Genomic DNA, 22,763 nt, shown 5'->3' on the forward strand with positions numbered 1-22,763 from the left:
CGATCAGCTCTGCTCAAGGCATCGTTCAGGTACAAGAAGTTTGCGGATAAGAAGCGTCGAGCAGTTCCTGCTCTCAAGGTGGGTGATCGGGTATGGTTATCCACGAAGAATTTGAGGTTAAGAGTTCCCAGTATGAAGTTTGCACCTCGCTATATCGGTCCTTTCAAGATTGAACAAGTCATCAATCCTGTTGCTTACAGACTCCAGTTGCCTCCCTTCTTAAAAATACCCAGGACATTCCATGTTTCCCTGTTGAAACCGCTGATCTTGAATCGGTTTCATTCCTCACTTCCTCCAACTCCGAAAGTCCAAACTCAACGAGGCGTTGAGTATGAAGTGGCCAAGATCCTGGACTCACGTCACCGTTACGGTCAACTACAGTATCTTATTGACTGGAAGGGTTACGGCCCTGAGGAACGTTCATGGACCAATGCTTCTGATGTCCATGCTCCTGCCTTGGTCCGGAGATTCCATTCCAAGTTTCCTCAAAAGCCAAAGAAGTGTCCTGGGGCCACTCCTAAAGGGGGGGGTGCTGTCACGATCCGGGTATCTGGACGCCATTTCTTACCCATCAGATGCCTCCTAAGGCTGGCTCAGCGCTCCAGGACCGGATCCCATCTGTTATCCTAATGTTCACATTCCTGCATCCTCTCCTGTCTCTCTGAGACGCTGTCACAGTAACGCCTTATTACATCTGGCATGGCGTCTCCCGCGGCCTCCGCCGCCGTCCCTGAGCTTCTGCATGCAGAGTGTCAGAGTGGCGATTACGTCAGCCGCGGCCTCCGCTGTGTCCGCGTGGTTGGATGTGCACTTGTCAGCCTGGCGTCTCCTGTCTCCAGTGGCCGGCGCCGCCATTACTGTTTTCATTACCACATGGATTACAAACCAAACTTCCCTCCAAGTGTCTGCATGGGCGCAGCCATCTTGGATTCTGTCAGCTGATCATTTCCTCCAATCTGTTGTCAGTATTGTTAATCTGCATAATTGCCTAGCCAATCCCTTCCTTGCTGCAGGTATAAATACACTGTGCCTGAGCAAGGAAGGCGTCAGTGCTTTGGTTGTCAAACCTAGTTCCTGTTTGTCTCTCTCCTGTGATTGTCTTCCAGGTTCCAGCTCCTGTCTCAAGACTTCCACCATAGAGACCCGCACCAGCATTCCACCTGCGGTGTAGCCTGACTCTCCAATCCATTGTGGATTCATCTGTTTCCAGCTACAACATTACCTGCTTCCAGCTCAGCTTCCAGCAGAGTACAGCTTCCCTTAAAGGGCCGGTGTCCTTTCTACACTTTACCACTCTCCACCGGTATTATTATTTCTCCGCTCTCAAGTTCTACATTTCAGTTCATATTTCATCGCTCCCAAGTTCATTTATTATTTAACTGGTTCCAGCCAGTATCCACTCCGTGCTAACAACAGTCTGGTTCCAGCCAGTATCCACAGCAGCTGTTTTATCTTCAGCAACCCAGCTTTTCCTGGAACACCAGCTGGCACAATCCTGGGTTATCTCCATTGCTACAGTCGGGCCTGGTAAGGACTTTCCATCTAGAAGATCATAAGAACTATCTCACACTACCAGTGCCCTGTGGCTCCTGCCATCCTGTAGTACCCAGGAACTGTATTTATTCTTTGCTGACTTTTACGTTTTCTTTTACTGCTGCTGTGTTGCGGAGTTGTCATAATAAACATCATTGACTTTTATCCAAGTTGTCGTGGTCACGCCTTCGGGCAGTTATTATTCATGTTACTTACATGTCCAGGGGTCTGATACAACCTCCCAGGTTCCGGTACATCTCAGCCCCTACAACTGAGGCTGCCTCCCGTCAGCTCAGGCCCTCAGTTGTGACAGGAAGATAGGAAGAGATGGGAGTCCCCGCCGATAGTCGACGCCTCTGTCTCCAGGCTGTCCAAACAGGTGGTGTTACCGGTCCCGGGATCTACCGCGTTAAAGGACCCGGCAGATTGCAAGGTGGATGCTACGCTGAAATCTATCTTCAGGGGCTATATTGCGGCCTACTATAGCCTGTGCTTGGATTGCTAAAGCTATTGCCAGGTGGTCAATCACTCTGTAGGAGGAATCGACTAAATCGATAAAGGTGACGTTGATTTATTTTTACATAATATTCAGGATTCTGCAGGGTTCCTGGTGGATTCCATGAAGGACCTGGGTTCCATGGCTGCGGGGATCTCCTCCATGTCCGTCTCGGCTCGCAGGGGTCTCTGGCTGCGCAACTGGTCTGCGGACGCGGAATCCAGGAAGTGTGTGGAGGGCCTACCATACAAAGGTCAGGCTCTCTTTGGGGAGGCGCTGGATGCGTGGATTGCCACGGCTACCGCGGGTAAGTCTCCTTTTCTCCCCTCAGCTGCACCGGCTACAAAGAAGCTTTTTTCATCAACCACGTCACAGTCCTTTCGGCCCGCGAGGCCTAGAAAGAATTAGCCTTCAAACACCTTCTTCAGTGGTGGTCGTGCCAAAGGAAAGAAACCTGCTCCCACAGGTTCCAGACCCAGAAACCCGCTTCTGATACCCCTAAGTCCTCCGCATGACGGTGGACAGCTAGGCCTGGAGGAGGGTCAGGTGGAGGCAAGACTCGAGCAGTTCAGCCACGTCTGGGTGTCGTCGGGTTTGGACCCCTGGGTCCTGGATATGGTGTCCAGAGGGTACAGACTGGAGTTTCAAGATCCCCCGCCTCACCGTTTCTTCAAGTCAGGCTTGCCAGCCCTGCTGGCAGACAGGACAATTATTCTAGAGGCCATCAGAAAATTGGTGGTGTCAGAGGTCATTGTTCCGGTCCCACTTCAGTGGAACAAGGGTTATTATTCAAACCTTTTTGTGTTATCAAAACCGGATGGTTCGGTACAGCCTATTCTAAACTTAAAGTATTTGAACCCTTATCTCAGGGAGTTCAAATTCAAGATGGAATCTCTGAGAGCTGTCATCTAAGGACTAACGGAGGGGGAGTTCCTGGTGTCTCTGGACATCAAGGATGCTTACCTCCACATTCCCATTTGGGCGCCGCATCAAGCACATCTCAGGTTTTCGCTGTTGGACGATCACTATCAGTTCCAGGCGCTGCCGTTTGACCTCTCCACAGCACCGAGAATCTTCACCAAGGTGATGGCGGAGATGATGGTTCTCCTCCGCAAACAGGGGGTGAACATAATTCCATATCTGGACGATCTCCTGATCAAGGCGTCGCCCAGGGAGAGGTTGTTGCGGTCCATCGCGCTCACGACACAGCTGCTCAGGAAGCACGGTTGGATCCTGAACCTTCCAAAGTCTCATCTGGAGCCGACAAGGTGACTGTCTTTCCTGGGAATGATCCTCGACACGGAAGAGCAGAGGGTATTTCTCCCGGTGGAGAAAGCGTTGGTGATTCAAACAATGGTCCGGGATTTCCTAAAGCCTACCCGGGTATCGGTTCATCAATGCATACTCCTTCTGGGGAAGATGGTTGCCGCCTACGAGGCTCTGCAGTACGGCAGGTTTCATGCTCGACCTTTTCAGTTGGACCTCTTGGACCAGTGGTCGGGCTCTCACCTACACATGCACAAGAAGATACGCCTGTCTCCGAAAGCCAGGATTTCACTCCTCTGGTGGCTGCAACTTCCGCACCTTCTGGAAGGGCGAAGGTTCGGAATTCAAGACTGGATCCTTTTAACCACAGATGCAAGTCTAAGAGGTTGGGGAGCAGTCGCTCTGGGGGAAACCTTTCACGGACGATGGTCGGATCAAGAATCACTTCTCCCAATAAACATCCTGGTACTCAGGGCCGTGTACAACGCCCTTCTGCAAGCAGCACACCTTCTACAGGATCGGGCTGTTCAGGTGCAGTCGGACAATGTGACCACAGTAGCCTAAATAAACCGACAAGGCGCAACGAAGACCAGGGCTGCCATGGCAGAGGTGTCAAAAATCCTCATCTGGGCAGAAAGGCACGCAGTGGCGATGTCGGCAATCTTCATTCCGGGCGTAGACAACTGGGAAGCAGACTTCCTCAGCAGACACGATCTCCATCCAGGGGAGTGGGGCCTCCATCCGGAGGTGTTCAAGGAGGTAACCGGTTGGTGGGGGGTTCCTCACGTAAACATGATGGCCTCCCGCCTCAACAAGAAGCTATGGAGGTACTGTTCCAGGTCAAGAGACCCACAGGCAGTGGCGGTGGACGCACTGGTAACACCGTGGGTGTTCGAGTCAGTGTCTGTGTTCCCTCCACTTCCTCTGATACCAAAGGTTCTTCAGCTCGTGAGAAGAACAAAGGTTCTGGCAATCCTCATTGCTCTGGACTGGCCAAGGTGGGCTTGGTACGCGGATCTACTGGATCTTCTGCTAGAAGATCCACGGCCTTTACCTCTTCGGGAGGATCTGTTCCTGCAGGGGCCGTTCGCTTATCAAGACTTACCGCGGCTACGTTTGACGGCATGGCGGTTGAACGCCAGATCTTAGCTCGGAAAGGTATCCCGAGTGAGGTCATTCCTACCCTGATACAGGCCAGGAAGGGGGTAACATCTAAACATTACCATCGCATTTGGAAGAAATATGTTTCTTGGTGTGAGGCCAAGAAGTTTCCGGCGGTGGAGTTTCAACTTGGACGTTTTCTCCTTTTCCTGCAAGCAGGGGTGGATATGGGACTGAGATTGGGCTCCATCAAGGTCCAGATCTCTGCTTTGTCCATCTTCTTCCAAAAACAATTGGCTGTTCTACCTGAGGTTCAGACCTTTTTGAAAGGGATTCTGCACATCCAGCCTCCCTTTGTTGCGGCACCATGGGATCTTGATGTGGTGTTGCAGTTCCTGCAATCTGCTTGGTTTGAGCCTCTACAGGAGGCCGATCTCAAGTTTCTCACATGGAAAGCGGTCACCTTGTTGGCCTTGGCTTCTGAACGACGCGTGTCGGAATTGGAGGCTTTATCTTGTAAAAGCCCCTATCTGATCTTCCATGAGGACAGGGCGGAACTTAGGACTAGGTTGTGTCGGCTTTCCATATCAACCAACCTATTGTGGTGCCAGTGGCTACTGACTCCTCAATTACTTCAAAGGCCTTGGATGTAGTGAGGACTTTGAAGATTTACGTGAAGAGGACGGCTCGTCATAGGAAAAGTGACTCTCTGTTTGCCCTCTATGATCCCAAGAAAATTGGATGTCCTGCTTCTAAGCAGTCGATTTCACGCTGGATCAGGTTCACTATCCATCATGCCTATTCCACGGCAGGATTTCCGTGTCCGAAATCTGTAAAGGCCCACTCTACTCGTAAAGTAGGCTCTTCCTGGGCGGCTGCCCAGGGTGTCTCTACGGTACAACTCTGCCGAGCAGCTACTTGGTCTGGGTCGAACACGTTTGCCAAGTTTTACAAGTTCGATACTTTGGCCTCTGATGACCTCAAGTTTGGTCAAGCAGTGTTGCAGGAGCCTCCGCGCTCTCCCTCCTGTACTGGGAGCTTTGGTACATCCCCATGGTACTAATATGCAGCATCCTCTAGGACGTAAGAGAAAATAGGATTTTGGTTACCTACCGGTAAATCCTTTTCTTGTAGTCCGTAGAGGATGCTGGGCGCCTGCCCAGAGCTGCGTTTTCCTGCTTTGATTTTGTAGTTCAGTTCTGCCTGGTTCCTAGGTAAGTTCTGCGTCATTTACGGTTTTCAGCTGTTGCTGAGTTTTTCCAGCATGTTGGCCGGATTTGCTTGTTGTGTGAGCTGGTATGAATCTCGCCACTATCAGTGTAATTCCTTCTCTCGAAGTTTGTCGTCTCCTCGGGCACAGTTTCTAGACTGAGTCTGGTAGGAGTGGCATAGAGGGAGGAGCCAGCCCACACTATTAAACTCTTAAAGTGCTAATGGCTCCTAATGGACCCGTCTATACCCCATGGTACTAATATGGACCCAAGCATCCTCTACGGATTACGAGAAAAGGATTTACCGGTAGGTAACCAAAATCCTATTTTTTAACAGCTCTGCTAACACATAGGGACGCACACTTATACAGCAAAAATACACTCCCCCTGTAGGCGGTGACTATCTGATCACAGGACAGCAAAAAACGCAGCCCAGCGATCAGATCTGAATTACCCCCACAGTGATATAATTTTAATGCTCATTTAGTGCACAAAAAACTGTGGACACGTGGAAATACGATAAGATGCTACAGAAGTGTGCTCATTGTTCTTTAGTAACAGATGCCTGATTTTGCAATCAGTAAGCGGCCTGAAAATCGGATGGCGCTCCCGGTTCCCCAGGAAAGTGAAGATGGCCTCCACTGCCCGCATTCCCCCGCTATTCTGTGAAAGTGAATAGTCCAAGGGGGCTGATGACACGAGTCATGCTGAATTGCATCATCGTAGCCACACACCCCAATGTACAATGCCGGTATATGTACAGCCAGTGGTGTGGCTATGATGACACCAATGTGCAGCCACGCCCCCACCCACTGCCTTTCCTGCCACATCACACCCTTCTCCGCCCCCTATGACAAGCCAATTAATATTCAATAATATACATCAATGTTTTATGTAACGTGCCGAATGTTACATTTTTTATCAGCAATCCTGGTATGTGCCCAATTTTATGGTAAAACCGATGCGCTGGATTATGGCTGCACACAGCTAATTTGCGCTTAAAAGTAGCTGAATATATAATATTAATCCTGCAAACCACTTTCTCTCTCTCTCTCTCTCTCTCTCTGACTCTCTCTCCCTCTCTCTCTCTCTCTCTCTCTCTCTCCGTCAGGACCAGTTGCATACTTGGATTAGAGGAAACGTCAGCCGTTGCGCTCGCTCCATATTTATATTTGATGAAATGGAAAAGCTCAGCCCTGATCTCATCGATGCCATCAAGCCTTTCCTGAACTATTATGAACATATTGATGGCGTGTCTTTTCATAAAGCTATCTTTATTTTCCTCAGGTGCTGGACACAATTAATCTTTATAAATGACATTTTGGACAGTACAATAGCAGAGGGATTAGCAATTTTTATGCCAGATACATATATGCCGCCAGCAGTGCTAGATACACATATGCCCCCAATAATGCCAGATACACATATGCCCCCAGCAGTGCCAGATACACATATGCCCTCAGTAGTGCAGTGCCAAATACGCATATGCCCCCAGTAGTGCAGTGCCATATACACATATGCCCCCAGTAGTGCAGTTCCAGATACACATATGCCCCCAGTAGTGCAGTGCCAGATACATATATGACCCCAGTAGTGCAATGCCATATACACATATACCCCCGGTAGTGCAGTGCCAGGTACACATATGCCCCCAGCAGTGCCAGATATACATATGCCCCCACAGTGCCAAAGACACATATGCCCACATTAGTGCAGTGTCAGATACACATATGCCATCAGTAGTGCAGTGCCAGATACACAAGTGCCCCCAGCAGTGCCAGATACACATTTGCCCCCACAGTTCCAGATACACATATGCCCCCACAGTGCCAGATACACATATGCCGCCAGCAATGCCAGATACACATATGCCCCCAGTAGTGCCATATACACATACAATATGCCCCCAATAGTGCCAGATACACATATGCCCCCAGTAGTGCAGTGCCAGATACACATATGCCCCCCCAGTGTCAGATACACATATGCCCCCTTAGTGCCAGATACACATATGCAGCCACAGTGCCAGATACACATATGCCCCCAGCAGTGCCAGATACACATATGCCCTCACAGTGCCAGATACACATATCCCCCCACAGTGCCAGATACACATATGCCCCCACAGGACTAGATACACATATGCCCCCACAGTGACAGATACACATATGCCCCCACAGGGCCAAATACCCATATGCCCTCACAGTGCCAGATATACATACTGCCCCCACAGTGCCAGATACACATATGCCCCCAGTAAGGCTGCTCACCGCTTCCGCCCACCGGGCTCTGCTGCCGCTGCTGGTCTCTCCGACTGCCAGTCTTTGCTGCACCCGCTGCAGCTCCTCCTGTGTCAGAGGGGAGAAGAGTGCAGCACACACCTCTCCTGCCATTCAGTCCGGTCTCCGGTGGTGGGTATATCAAATCAGGTGCTGGTTCATAAGCCAATCAAATCAGGAGCCGCCGCTGCCAGTCCTCAAGCTCTGATTGGCTGACGAACCGGCGTCTGATTTGAAAGGGCAGGAGACTGATGGCCATCCTTAGGAGTCCGGCGCCTAGCGCGACCGCTCCTAAGGAACGTGCCTCGCGCTGGCCCTGCTATCAGATAACTTCTGCTGATCCAATTGCATCCATATGATACACACTGAGCAATGTCTAGCTCAGTGTGTACTTCCTTCAGATCTCTTCAACCAGATCAGGAGGTCAAAAAACTAGATAGCTTGAGCAACCCACCAGACCCCAACCTCCCAATCTGACCGTTGCATGAGCGTTTGATTTATCACACTATCCAATTATCAGGCCAATCATATAATTATCAGCTGATCTGTCTGATAATTGGATAGTATGTACCTGGCTTAGGTAGATCAATTTAGATGCTGATTGCAATTTTGAGCTGTAATTCCAGCTCTTAATTTTAAAAACTTACTGAGCAGCCCCACTGGGGGCAGTATGTGTATCTGGCACTGTGAGGGCAGTATGTGTATCTGGCACTGTGAGGGCTAGTGTTTTATTTACAGTCCGGATGTTTATTGTAGAGGTTATCCATTTCAGAGTTCTGTAATATGTGTTTTCCTTTAGCAATGCAGGGAATGAGCAGATCAATGAAGATGTGGTGAAGATTGCTATGGAGAGACACAGTTTACAGTTGTATCATCTGGAGTCCATCTTTTCTACGTTATTCAGTAACAGTAAGTAGCGCCACTGTTACTACCTTCAGACAGTAGCACTAAAATAGGCTGTTGGAAACCATTATTTATAGTAATCCATACGGTGCTTGCAGGAGCTAATACACTCATCATACGTGTCAGAACAGAAGTAGCCATAGGGATCACTAAACGCTTTGGAACATGAATAAACTAGTGTTCCCGCTAGGCGTCTTTCACAGGGCGCTGCACCCTGCCCCTTTTTACACAGCTGAATGCTGCCCTGCCCATTTGTGTGCGCCCTGCCGCCCCGCGGTTTGCTACTGACCGCCGGACCCCGCCACTCCCCTGGACCCAGCCGTGCGCCTCCGTACCCAGTGTCTCCCTGCATGAAAGTCCGCCGCGCCCCGCCAGTCCGTAGTTGTGAGCCACCGCTGTCTCAGCCTTGCTCCGCTGACAGTGACTGACAGCAGCTCCCCCACCTCTGCGTGCAGACTATAGGTCTGCTGATGATCTGGTAAGACAGGAGGGCTGGGTTTGCCTCTCCCACCAAGGTAAACCCAGCCGTCCTGTGTGTATGAATGTTTAAAAGGAGACGCCAGGGAGGATCAACAGGTGGCCATCTTTAATGCAGCTCCGCAAGTGTGCGGTGATCAGTGCTCCCCATATTTAAAGTGCATCACCCCCTCTGTGTCCTGGGCTAAAGGAATTTACCTTGAAAGTACTGCAGCTGTAAACTTTGCAGAGTCAGCTGCTAGCAGTTTAGTTTAGAGCTGCTATAGTTATATATTACGCCTGGTGCAATGTGTCTCAGTCAGCGGTGCAAGTATGTGGGTACGCTCGGGTACGGACTGAGTACCCTTAAGAATTTGGAAGCGGGTACGCAGTACCCACTACCACACACTTTGCCATTACCACAATTATAATGTGCCACAAAGCAACAAGACCAGGGTGCTTGGCAGCATGACGGCTCCTCCCACTTTGTCAGGGCTACTGGGAGTGCGACAGTGGCTGTATTTTCCTGTTATAAATATAATGGAGGCATTACTATATATTGTTATTAAATTGGGGGCATTACTATATATTTCTATAATACTGGAGGTATCTATATATCTTTCTATTATGCTGGAGGCATTACTATATATTTTTAGCCTTGCCTCCAGATTCCCAAAAAAAAATGGTCTGTTGTGTGGCCACGCTGCTAGTGTCATGTAGCCACTCCCACTAGCAGCAAGTGGCCACACCCCTCACAACACGTGACCACACCCATTTTTCGGCACTCAGTACCACTAAGAAAATATTTCTACTTGCGCAGCTGGTCTCAGTGCAATACCTGGCGCAATGTGTCTCAGTGCTCAACCTGGTGCAATGTGTCTCAGTTCTCTACCTGGTGCAATGTGTCTCAGTGCTCAACCTGGTGCAATGTGTCTCAGTGCTCTACCTGGTGCAATGTGTCTCAGTGCTCTACCTGGTGCAATGTGTCTCAGTGCTCTCTACCTGGTGCAATGTGTCTCAGTGCTCTCTACCTGGTGCAATGTTTCTCAGTGCTCTCTACCTGGTGCAATGTTTCTCAGTGCTCTCTACCTGGTGCAATGTGTCTCAGTGCTCTACCTGGTGCAATGTGTCTCAGTGCTCTACCTGGTGCAATGTGTCTCAGTGCTCTCTACCTGGTGCAATGTGTCTCAGTGCTCAACCTGGTGCAATGTGTCTCAGTTCTCTACCTGGTGCAATGTGTCTCAGTTCTCTACCTGGTGCAATGTGTCTCAGTGCTCTACCTGGTGCAATGTGTCTCAGTTCTCTGCCTGGTGTAATGTGTCTCAGTGCTCTACCTGGTGCAATGTGTCTCAGTGCTCTACCTGGCGAAATGTGTCTCAGTTCTCTGCCTGGTGCAATGTGTCTCAGTGCTCTACCTGGTGCAATGTGTCTCAGTGCTCTACCTGGTGCAATGTGTCTCAGTGCTCTACCTGGTGCAATGTGTCTCAGTGCAATACCTGGTGCAATGTGTCTCAGTTCAATACCTGGTGCAATGTGTCTCAGTGCAATACCTGGTGCAATGTGTTTCAGTGCAATACCTGGTGCAATGTGTCTCAGTGCAATACCTGGTGCAATGTGTCTCAGTGCAATACCTGGCGCAATGTGTCTCAGTGCAATACCTGGCGCAATGTGTCTCAGTGCGCTACCTGGTGCAATGTATCTCAGTGCAATACCTGGCGCAATGTTTCTCAGTGCAATACCTGGTGTAATGTGTCTCAGTGCAATACCTGGCGCAATGTGTCTCAGTGCAATACCTGGCGCAATGTGTCTCAGTGCTGTCAAAGTCGAAAAATATCGTTATTCTCATCGCCTTGTATTGACCCCATGCGCTTGCCCGCTGCACGTGCACATTCTCTCCCGTGCGTGCGCATATTCGCAGTTGCGTGACGGCACCTCCACGGTCGTGCGCTCAGGCGCGTGGTATGTGCATTTACGGTACAGTTTGTGTGCGTCTGGCGGGCGACTCGATCGTTACATAGTTAATCCAAATAGTATATTTTATAGGTTATGGTCCCTTTAATAATATCTGTAAGTATGTTTAGTGTAACTGGTTCATGAACAAAAGAATTCCTCTTTGCATGATACAAAGGGTCAGACAGGGTCTGAACAGTGGTGTTTAGTACCTAACTGAAGAGTATTTTATTAGAAACATTCCGGTGTTGGTTAGGAAGAGATCGGTCGCTCCAGCGTATAGTTATGTTTAAAAGAAGTTTATGGACTTTAAAAGTATTTGCTGTTTATTACACATGCAGGGGGAATCCAGAGGATACCTCCCACCTGAGCAGTTTGAAATAGTCACAGCCCACCTGTTCAAACAAACCTATGACCTTTGGTTATAATGCGAAGACAGATTCCTGTGTCCAATGAACAATGAGATTGTAGGGCCCTTTGTAGTGTACTGTATGTTGTGTATATAAGAAAAAGCCAGCCTGGGCCAGCTCAGTCTACTCTCCACAAAAGGTTTTCATCATTGACTAACTAGAGAGCTGGTTCCAGGACTGCGCAGTGATCATTCCCCAGTGTGTAAGTTTTTCTCTGTGACCAACTTAATCTCTGTCTGTATTTGCCATACTCTCTCTCTCTCTCTCTCTCTCTCTCTCTCTGTAATTGTTTAGGATTAAGACGCTATTATATATTTATGTCCAGTTATCCTGTTTAGGTGTTTCATGTTAGTGCTGTAGTGTATAAGCTGTTAACTGTATTTTTTCCTTTTTACATAGCTAAATCTCGTTAGTAAAGGTGTTGGAACCTCAGCAAGGTGTCTGTGTTTCTCTAGCTAGTACAAAGGGTTTCTGAGTATCTCAATCACTCAAACAGCTTGCTTAAATATCCAGGTTAACCAGTGGTATATCATTATAGTATCTCAATACTAAGACTTACAGTATAATCATACTCTGTGTTTAAGGTTTAAAAGGTTATTATCTGTGTGTACGCTCGCTGTGTGTATTCCGTACACTCAGCGCAGCATTTGTACGTAACTTGCGTGCCACGTGCGAGGTCTTTGTACGCAAATAGCGTACGGAGTGCGTAGCACGTGCACGTGGTTTAGCGGCCATTACGGCTTGAAGGTATTAGTAAATAGCTTGTGTTAAAAGGTAGAAAACTGACTCTATCAATTGGGGCCTCGTCCTTCCTCCACATATCCGCACTAGCGAACACAAGCAGACTTTATCTGTCAGCAAAGGGGGAAGGTAGTATCCCTTGGTATCCGTGTTGGTGGTTGGGGATACGGTAGTGCTGACTAGATAAGCGTCTGCATTGCTACGTTGTAGGAGTGCTGGTGGAATCCGGAACCGAAGAAGGTAAGAACATTAAGCTATTGTCTTTTTAAATCTGGTTTTAATTTCTATTTGGTGCCAACTGCACACGCAGATTGGTTTGCTTGTCTGTTTAAATAGGTTTAAAAGTATTTTTAATCGCTCTGCATAGCTTGATAGTTTTATTTTTAACTCAGGCCTAAAATAACTTTAGGGGCTGGCATGGTGATTTTCGTTGTGACAAAAGAAGCCGCATGGTCTGTCCTCCATTTTGTGTAACCCTCATTGATGTGGAAGGGGGAGGAGCAGCGGCCATTTTGGGAAGGTCAAAAAAAAAAATCTGAATGGCTGATTTTCAGTTGACTCGGGAAAAAATCAGCCATCCATTGTCAAAAAGAAATCACCATTTAATGAGTTTTAATGCATTTATTTAATCCATATCATAGTCAATCATAAGTGGTTCAGATAGAGTTTAATATAAGTTAATAGTAAAATGAATATTTGATTTAGGAAATACACAAATAAAACAAAGTTGTTGGTTTTTTTTTTTTTCCTCTTTCTCCCTTCAAGAGCCTGTTTAACTCTGCTACTTGTGAGATGGGCCATTGAAATGCAAATGAACCTGTGTAACTGGGTTTTGTTTTTTTTCTCTCCCAGCAGTGAAAGAAATCGCCTTCACAGATAGTTAAAAGCACATTCATATGCAAATTAGAAGCACTGAATAAGGTCTCATAGATGTAATAGTGATTAGTACATATATGTAATATTATATGTGTGTGTTTACATTAATGTATGTCATTAGATTAATTTAGAATTGCATTTTCATCTGTGTATTTTCACATCTCACTCTCCTGGTTGCCATTTTATCATTGATAACGTGCTGAGAAAGATTTGTTGCTATTGGTAGTTAAAAGTAAAATTAATACGTAAGGAAGTAATTTGTAAAACACGCACACGGCTTTGCCTAAGATACAAGGAGGTTCTGTGTGGTGCTCGGTAAATGATTACAGTTAAATATCATTTGCATTGATAGAAACGTGTTACTTGTGTTACTGTGGACGTGTCTGGCCTGTGTACACGTGTCCCTAACAAGGGGCGGGACAAGCGTACGCGGCGCAAGGGCTTACACACGTAGCGTATATTACGCAACGGAGCGTATGGGTACGCCCCATAATACAAATCACACGATAGTATTATTTTAGTAGGCGATACGGAGGCAACGCGATAATAGCGCAAGTCAATCTCAGTGTCCTAAATTTTAGCGTAATAAATCCTTCTCTAGTTGCAACTCCTCTGGGACTAGACTGCGATACTGAATGAGAGGGATTTCTGTACAGAAACGAAAGTAAAGAGTATATGAGGTGGAAAGAGTGTGTGTATACATATATAAGTTTCTCATTTTGGTTGGAACCTAGAAATCGAGTTCTCGTAGAGGTACATCCGTGAAAGGGACGGCGCGTGGTGGCTTGGGAGGCATCCCTTGTTAAATATTGAAATAAGAGCATTAGAGTATAGCAGACCAGGAGGTCACGGACCAGGAGGTCCAGAGAGACAGACCAGGAGGTCTAGGTACAGCAGACTAGGAAGTCCGCTATAGATAGAGTCAAGAAGCACAACCACAGGAGGGTTGGTGCAATACCCATATAGGCCATTAAGCTCTGGCTGAAGGAATTCGCAGCCGTAATTTTCGATTCCGTTGGTCGTTCCGCACATAAGATTAGTTGCTTATGTGCAGTACGATTGTACTGCATGTAATTGTGTGCATTAGTTTGTAACTTGACCCAGTACCATTTGCGTACGCTAGAGGGGTCATAAACGCTATTTGTGCATTCTAACGTGATTTGTGTCATTTTTTATTTTAAGGGAGGTTTGCTGGTCACTCAGGAATTTTCTAACAACCGATACTTGCTGGGGACGGGTAACCTACTCCCACACGCCCCAGTAAATAAAGGTTTATAGGGGCCCTAGGTTCGGTACAGCAGCTCTGAGTCAGCGATTGAAGTACTGGCCAACGTGGGCGAAGAGTGTGTGAAGGTACTCGGTAAACTTTCACCGTCGGCCTACCCCGGACATCTTGGTTTTTGTAAGGGTTCGCTGAAGACCCTGATTTGAAGGTCAGAGGTAGTGAAAGCAACACCTGCAAAGATGGGGGCCAGTTGTTCAGGTAGGGGGCGATCAACCTTGGTTCAGGTTGATTTAGTAAGCCGGCCAATAGGGTCAGCAAGGTATATCATGTGTGAGAAATTCGGTTCACACACAGAGGTTTTGTGCGATGAATGGGAAAGAATGACTGTGCATGACGGGTAGGCAGTTTTAGCCCCGAGGTGTTACAAAATCTAAGGAGAAGGATATGTCTCATTAAATCTGCAAAGAGACGGATCAAATATTATGATTGTTTACAGTTATGGCAACGGGAAAGTGAAATACAAGGAGGATTAGCTTACACAGCTGACTCTCGCTTTGGTAAGAAAAATATGGCAACAAGAGAGAAAGTGGTTACAGAGAATGGCACACTGGTGTGTGATAAACATGCACTTAGTAACTGTAATATTGATGATAAGAATAATTGTAACAAATGTAATAATGATAAAAGTAAAACTGTTAAATGTACAACTGTTAACCCGTGCAAGTTGCGCCCCATGTTAAACTTCCCTCAGGATTACAAGCAAGAAAGTGAGCCCAGCACGATGTCGGCACCTTTTCCAGCAGCCATCATACAAGACATCCAGGTGGACGCGACCCAATCGGTAAAGGTAGTAGTCAAACCCCCTAACGGAGGGTCAGGTGAGGTCGTGTCCACAGGTACGTACGGTGTTATATATCACGCACAAACAAATGTACCCCATATTGTAGAACCAACACAAGATGATGTGGTTGAATTTAATCCTGTCAGGGTGATCACAGTCCCCAATGGGAAGAATGACGCTCTGGGAATCATTCCCGCCAGGGACAGTGCAATGCGCCGTCCCTGGTCCCGGACAGAATTAAGAGCAATTATGTCTGAATTCCCTGATCCTAGGAAAGATCTAGTTGCATGTCAGAGGTTTATTAAAGAACTAGGAAACTCCACAGAACCCACCAACAAAGGTTGACGGACAGTGCTGAGGGCATGTTTGCCCTCCAGTGTTGACCCTGCGAAATTTATTACTGATTGTAAATTAGACACAGAAGTACCTCGTACGGAGGAACACAATCGGGAATGTATTAAGCAGATCAACCGACAGTTAGGAGTATATTTCCCAGCCGTTGTCAAGTGGAACAAAATCTTCTCCATAAGACAAAGAGGAGGAGAAAGTACTTCTAATTATTTCAATCAAGCACTGCAAGTAATGGCTATAGATACTTGGAACACGGACATTGAGAGAAATGCACAACATAGAGATATAGCGGTTAAGGTATTAATGGATGGTTTAAAGGAAGTGTTGAGAACAAGGGTACAGACCACCAACCCAAACTGGAGAAATATCTCGGTGGCTGCATTAAGAAAGTCCGCTGTTGGGCATGAGCAAAACATCAGCAAGCACAGGGAAGCACAGGGAGGTAAGAAGCCTCAGATCCCTGTGGGTAAGTCAAAGGTGATAAGATGTTATAAGTGCCAGAAGAAAGGTCATTTTGCACGAAGTTGTAGGTTTAAAGATCCACAAAAGGTATATCAACCCCCTAGAAAAAAAAAAACATGAGCAAAGTCATGATACACGAAATTGTAATCAGGGATCATATAAGAAGAATTTTGGGCCGCACCTGTAATTTGCAGCCAGTAAATCAGTAGCCTTGATAGTAAGCCTGAGGTTACAGCTAATGATATTGGGAGGTCAGTTCCTTGTAGACACAGGAACGGCCGGGTAAACTTTGTAATTTATCTGTAAATGTTTCTTTTTCCCCATCTCTGACGTTCATCGGCAGAACTCAAACATCACATAGCTACTTGGTCTTTGCAGAAGTCTGCCTAACCCCAGTGTGACCTACCGACATCGGTGTGTCCTGGCCAGGCACAAAAGGGTGGTGTGGAAATACTGGTGAGGGGAGACTGCGCAAAGATACCAATGGATGTGATGGTGTGACAGCCTGATGGTGAACGGAAGATCTGACAATGTTTTTTTTTGTTTGTTGTTTTATGTAACATATATATGAATTGTTCTCTCTCTCGTTTTTTTTTTTTTTTTTCTCTTCTCTCTCATGTTCTCATGCTTTACCGATGGTATGTCACACATCAGTTAGACAAATGGTAATGCAAGATTTTTGCTCCTTACAGAAAGATCGCAGATTTGGAAGGAATATTGTATCACCGGAATGTTCGTTTGGAAGATTGAGAGACAGCACCTTTAAGATGACAACAGAGCAAGAAGAACAACAAGACTAGAGGACAAAAGCATCGTAACATTTTTCTTTCCCCTCAAATTATTTTTTGTACCCCCATTACAAATTTCTCTTTCTCCTCCTGTAAGATGGACTTGCCCCAAGAGACTGTGATCCGGATTTTCCTGTTGACCCTATTGTTGACCAGAGCAGTCTGTTTCGGTGAGAGTACCATGGAGGTCGAGAAAGGATCTGGAATGGAATCTGATGACCAGGATGGAGGCGTAAATTTCCAAGAGCAACATAATCAGCGAGTAAAGGCGAGAATCAGAAAACGATCTGGTAGCATTGACAATAGAAGGAATTGTGAAGGATTGTTAGCTGAAGAGAACTGCATCTGTAGGCATTGTGACAATATAGTTGAGGATGGGTGCATCAAGAAATGTCAGTCCAGTTTTAATATCAACATGGACCGGCATCCATTTGGTGACTATCACTCATTAGTGGGTAAAGTGTTAAACCAGACAGACTGTTGGGTATGCTCTCAAATACCTCAAGGTCATAGCAAATCAGGACTAGTACCATTCCCTTTAACTGTAGGAGAGGTACTTGAGTTAAGTGGTGGGAGGCCGGTGGACAAGAGATTTAATATCTCTAGTCCTCCTAGTTTGAAGCTCCACCAATATCATGTGGATAGGTCCTTAGTATGCTTTAACATTTCCAATCCCCGAAAGCCGGGAAATTGGGAAGAGTCATGGAGTAATCAAACCATGACCTTTTCACACAGAGCCGACAGAATGCCCATAGACACAGAGCTTATACGCCAGATAGCCGACAGTGGAAGATTCTTCCGGTATAGGTACACTCTAGGAAGTAGGACCATGCGAGTTGGAGAAGTATCACCAGGATACTGTGCGCATATCGTACAACCAGATACGTGTACTAGACAGAGGGGAGAATTAGGGTTAGGAGATTTCACATGGAAAGTTTGTAACATGGTTATGTCATACTCAGTCCCATATGTTCTCCCCGATGATGCATATTTCATATGCGGGAGGAAGGCGTATAAGTGGCTTGCCCCAAACTCAGAGGGATTGTGTTGCATTGGAAAAGTACTGCCTGAAGTAATGACTGTATCCCATAACAAAATGAAAGACATTCACCGCGGTGCCCAAGCTCCTTATACTCACACTCATTATGAGCACGTTGTTAAAAGGCACCTGATAGAGAGGACAGAGCATCCAGCCTCTGATTTGATCCATGAATCCACCGGGGGTCAATTCCTACTCGCGTTAGATATCACTCGTACCGCCAGAGGAGTGATAAATTATAGATATATACCTGCGCTAGCAAACTTATTAGACAATATCACCGAAATGTATGACGACACGTTCAGGTCTACTGGGAGAGAGTTACAAGCCTACAAAACAGAGCTGGCTCAGCATAGGATGATTCTCAATTACCTCACAGCAGTGACAGGCGGGTATTGTGTTACCCTAGCAACTCAATATGGAGTAAAGTGCTGCACGTATATTACAAACAGTACTGAGGACCCGGCCGAGGTCATAGACCAAAAGATGGATGACATTTTGCAATTGAAGTGGGAGTTTCGAAGGAAACACAATCTCACACTTGCTGCTGTGGGTAATGAGCTGACCAGTTGGGTGTCATGGTTGAACCCACGAAATTGGTTCTCTGGTCTAGGAGAATGGGCCCAAGGCATTATAATGGATGTAGGGAAATTTCTCTTGTGTATTCTGGGAGTCGTCATATTGGTTGGTCTGGTATTTAGATGCGTTCAGACTTTAACGAAGTGTAAAGGTAATACCAGAGTGATGAGTCTGAGGAGCGAGGACACTGTAATAACAACAACTAATTTGATTTATGACCCAACGATAGAGACAATGTTGTGATGAAAATGTGATTCCACGGTCCGTTTGTTTCACCCGTTTCTCCTTTGTTTTCCTCCAAGGTACAAAGACATCCGCTTGGAAGAAGAATTTGACAACCTCTTTTATACAGACTATTGATGAACTATGTCACAGACCCCCAATATCCCTAGTGACTTTAACTTTCTACGAAAGCCCAATACTTTAGAGACTATAATTTTATGGACACGGGAACAGCTTTTGTTCGCCATTTACAACAAAAGCACCGAGAGACATCAGACAACATGTACATCAGACAAGACATCAGACAAGACCTCAATCAGCGACTGTTTATTTAAACTCACATAGTTTACGACTGCATTTATAACAATTGTTTCTTATCCTCATTTCTACAACCTTCAGGTAATGACACACATAGTCGACAGGGAATATAGACACATATATCAGCATTCACATGTTCCCCCCTTCATGTATCTTCAACTAAATGTGCTCCCCCATTTGTTGCAACCAAAAGCCGAAAAGAGCTCGGTAGAGTTTGACAGCCCATCCACAGACCCTTAATACGGGATAAGAAGGATTCAAATGTATACTTCGCAATACCTCGAAGCTTGATTTAGAACACGTACGGCACAATGATACATGACCCCTCAAACATGGATTTCATACACACATGCTTTTACTGTCTCACTAGGTCATATCTTTCTAACCTTCTCCTCTCCTCCCTTACCCAATCATAAAAAGGTGTTTACATGATGTCATATATTTTTCTGTTTTGTTTAGGAAGTGGCAGTTATTGGTGACTGCCAAAGGGTGGACTGTCAAAGTCGAAAAATATCGTTATTCTCATCGCCTTGTATTTGTTAGGGTCTCCTGCTCTGTGCTGCCACGTCGTCATGGCAACCGGGAGACAAGTGCTAGCGGAGTAACCTGAGCGTAGCTGATACTCCGGTTCGGGTTTTTTGCTGTGCAGTGGTTACAGGCTCTGTGCACAGCAGGGGATCCGGTGCTGGTTTTTGTGCTCACAGGGGGGTAAATTTACTAACATTCGTATTTTCCCGTTTCAGGTCAAAGTTCAATCACGAATGACATCGAAAGTGTAAAACTGCAACTTTTTGAATTTATTACGACTAATTTACTAAGCTGTCGTATTCGGGTTTTTCTTTTGTTCCGATGTCGATGTCATTCGTGTTTTTTTTTTTTTTTTAACGGCAGTGATTAGCAAAACACTGCCGACTTTTTAAAAATGAATCTCGGCCGGATCTGTGTGATCCGTGCTGGGGTTCATATTTTTTTAAATTAAACAGTGTAAAATCACAAAAAAAATTGCGTGGGGTCCCCCCTCCTAAGCATAACCAGCCTCGGGCTCTTTGAGCCGATCCTGGTTGCAGAAATATGGGGGGAAAAATGACAGGGGTTCCCCCATATTTAAGCAACCAGCATCGGGCTCTGCGCCTGGTCCTGGTTCCAAAAATACGGGGGACAAAAAGAGTAGGGGTCCCCCGTATTTTTAAAACCAGCACCGGGCTCCACTAGCTGGACAGATAATGCCACAGCCGGGGGTCACTTTTATATAGTGCCCTGCGGCCGTGGCATCAAAAATCCAACTAGTCACCCCTGGCCGGGGTACCCTGGGGGAGTGGGGACCCCTTCAATCAAGGGGTCCCCCCCCCCAGCCACCCAAGGGCCAGGGGTGAAGCCCGAGGCTGTACCCCCCATCCAATGGGCTGCGGATGGGGGGGCTGATAGCCTTTTGTGATAATGAAAAGATATTGTTTTTAGTAGCAGTACTACAAGGCCCAGCAAGCCTCCCCCGCATGCTGGTACTTGGAGAACCACAAGTACCAGCATGCGGCGGAAAAACGGGCCCGCTGGTACCTGTAGTACTATTACTAAAAAAATAACCAAAAAAAGACAAGACACACACACCGTGAAAGTAAAGATTTATTACATACATGCACACAAACATACATACATACTTACCTTATGTTCACACGCAGGTCGGTCCTCTTCTCCAGTAGAATCCAAGGGGTACCTGTTGAATAAATTCTACTCACCAGATCCAGGGTCCCAGGGTCCTCGGGGCAACCATTTGTAATCCAGGTACTTGATTAAAATAACAAAACGGATACCCGAGCCACGAACTGAAAGGGGCCCCATGTTTTCACATGGGACTCCTTTCCCCGAATGCCAGAAACCCACTCTGACTTCTGTCTAAGTGGGTTTCTTCAGCCAATCAGGGAGCGCCACGTTGTAGCACTCTCCTGATCGGCTGTGTGCTCCTGTACTGAGTGACAGGCGGCACACGGCAGTGTTACAATGTAGCGCCTATGCGCTCCATTGTAACCAATGGTGGGAACTTTCTGCCCTGCGGTTGACCTAAAGTGACGTCACCGCTGAGCAGAAAGTTCCCACCATTGGTTACAATGGAGCGCATAGGCGCTACATTGTAACACTGCCGTGTGCCGCCTGTCACTCAGTACAGGAGCACACAGCCGATCAGGAGAGTGCTACAACGTGGCGCTCCCTGATTGGCTGAAGAAACCCACTTAGACAGAAGTCAGAGTGGGTTTCTGGCATTCGGGGAAAGGAGTCCCATGTGAAAACATGGGGCCCCTTTCAGTTCGTGGCTCGGGTATCCGTTTTGTTATTTTATTCAAGTACCTGGATTACAAATGGTTGCCCCGAGGACCCTGGGACCCTGGATCTGGTGAGCAGAATTTATTCAACAGATACCCCTTGGATTCTACTGGAGAAGAGGACCGACCTGCGTGTGAACATAAGGTAAGTATGTATGTATGTTTGTGTGCATGTATGTAATAAATCTTTACTTTCACGGTGTGTGTGTCTTGTCTTTTTTGGGGTATTTTTTTAGTAGTAGTACTACAGGTACCAGCGGGCCCGTTTTTCCGCCGCATGCTGGTACTTGTGGTTCTCCAAGTACCAGCATGCGGGGGAGGCTTGCTGGGCCTTGTAGTACTGCTACTAAAAACAATATCTTTTCATTATCACAAAAGGCTATCAGCCCCCCCATCCGCAGCCCATTGGATGGGGGGGGACAGCCTCGGGCTTCACCCCTGGCCCTTGGGTGGCTGGGGGGGACCCCTTGATTGAAGGGGTCCCCACTCCCCCAGGGTACCCCGGCCAGGGGTGACTAGTTGGATTTTTGATGCCACGGCCGCAGGGCACTATATAAACGTGACCCCTGGCTGTGGCATTATCTGTCCAGCTAGTGGAGCCCGGTGCTGGTTTTAGAAATACGGGGGACCCCTACTCTTTTTGTCCTCCGTATTTTTGGAACCAGGACCAGGCGCAGAGCCCGATGCTGGTTGCTTAAATATGGGGGAACCCCTGTCAATTTTTTCCCCATATTTCTGCAACCAGGATCGGCTCAAAGAGCCCGAGGCTGGTTATGCTTAGGAGGGGGGACCCCACGCAGTTTTTTTAAAGAAAATAACCACTTTCCCACCCCTTCCCACTGATATACATGCACGGATCTCATGGATCCCTGCATGCCTATACAATCACGGATTAAAAAAGCAGGTCTGTTTTTTTTTAGCACTTTTTTACGAGTTGTAATTTTTCACGGCAGTGTTTGTTTGTTTTTTGCTTTGCACTTCTTAGTAAATTACCGAGATTCATACTTAAACAGCCGCGTTTTGACCGATGGTGTATTCATTTGTATTTTTTTTGTTGGACTTCCAAAAAATTACGAATGCCCTCATCACTGCCGTGATTATTGCTTAGTAAATTACCGAGATGACACTTTGATGAAAAAACGGCATCTCGGTCAAAATCGGGACCTTAGTAAATATACCCCAGTCTGTGAGGTCTGAGTGGGGCGTGGACAGCACCTGCTATATAAACCCTCTTCTCAGGTTAGGCAGATGCTGCTGAATCTTTGTTGGTTAGTCAGTTCCTGAAAGCTAGCTAGTACTGTGTAAACTTTGTATTTGTTTGTTGCTTACTGCAAATGGGCCTTGGGATTTGGTATTACACTCTGCCAATCCAGACCTAGCAGTAAGACTGGAGTCAGTCGT

At 46.9% G+C, this 22,763-nt stretch overlaps 1 protein-coding gene across 1 annotated transcript in view; it reads left to right on the forward strand.

Annotated features, from left to right (window-relative positions):
* The window catches only part of LOC134948458 (torsin-1A-like), a 105,445-nt gene that overhangs the window by 33,780 nt on the left and 48,902 nt on the right, over positions 1-22,763 (forward strand). Inside the window, exons 3-4 of the mRNA XM_063936440.1 lie at positions 6,719-6,894; positions 8,686-8,795. Of these exons, the coding sequence (XP_063792510.1) occupies positions 6,719-6,894; positions 8,686-8,795 (286 nt within the window). The remainder of the gene's footprint in view (positions 1-6,718; positions 6,895-8,685; positions 8,796-22,763) is intronic.

The sequence above is a fragment of the Pseudophryne corroboree genome, chromosome 8 (assembly GCF_028390025.1).
Source record: "Pseudophryne corroboree isolate aPseCor3 chromosome 8, aPseCor3.hap2, whole genome shotgun sequence".
Taxonomy (NCBI): domain Eukaryota; kingdom Metazoa; phylum Chordata; class Amphibia; order Anura; family Myobatrachidae; genus Pseudophryne; species Pseudophryne corroboree.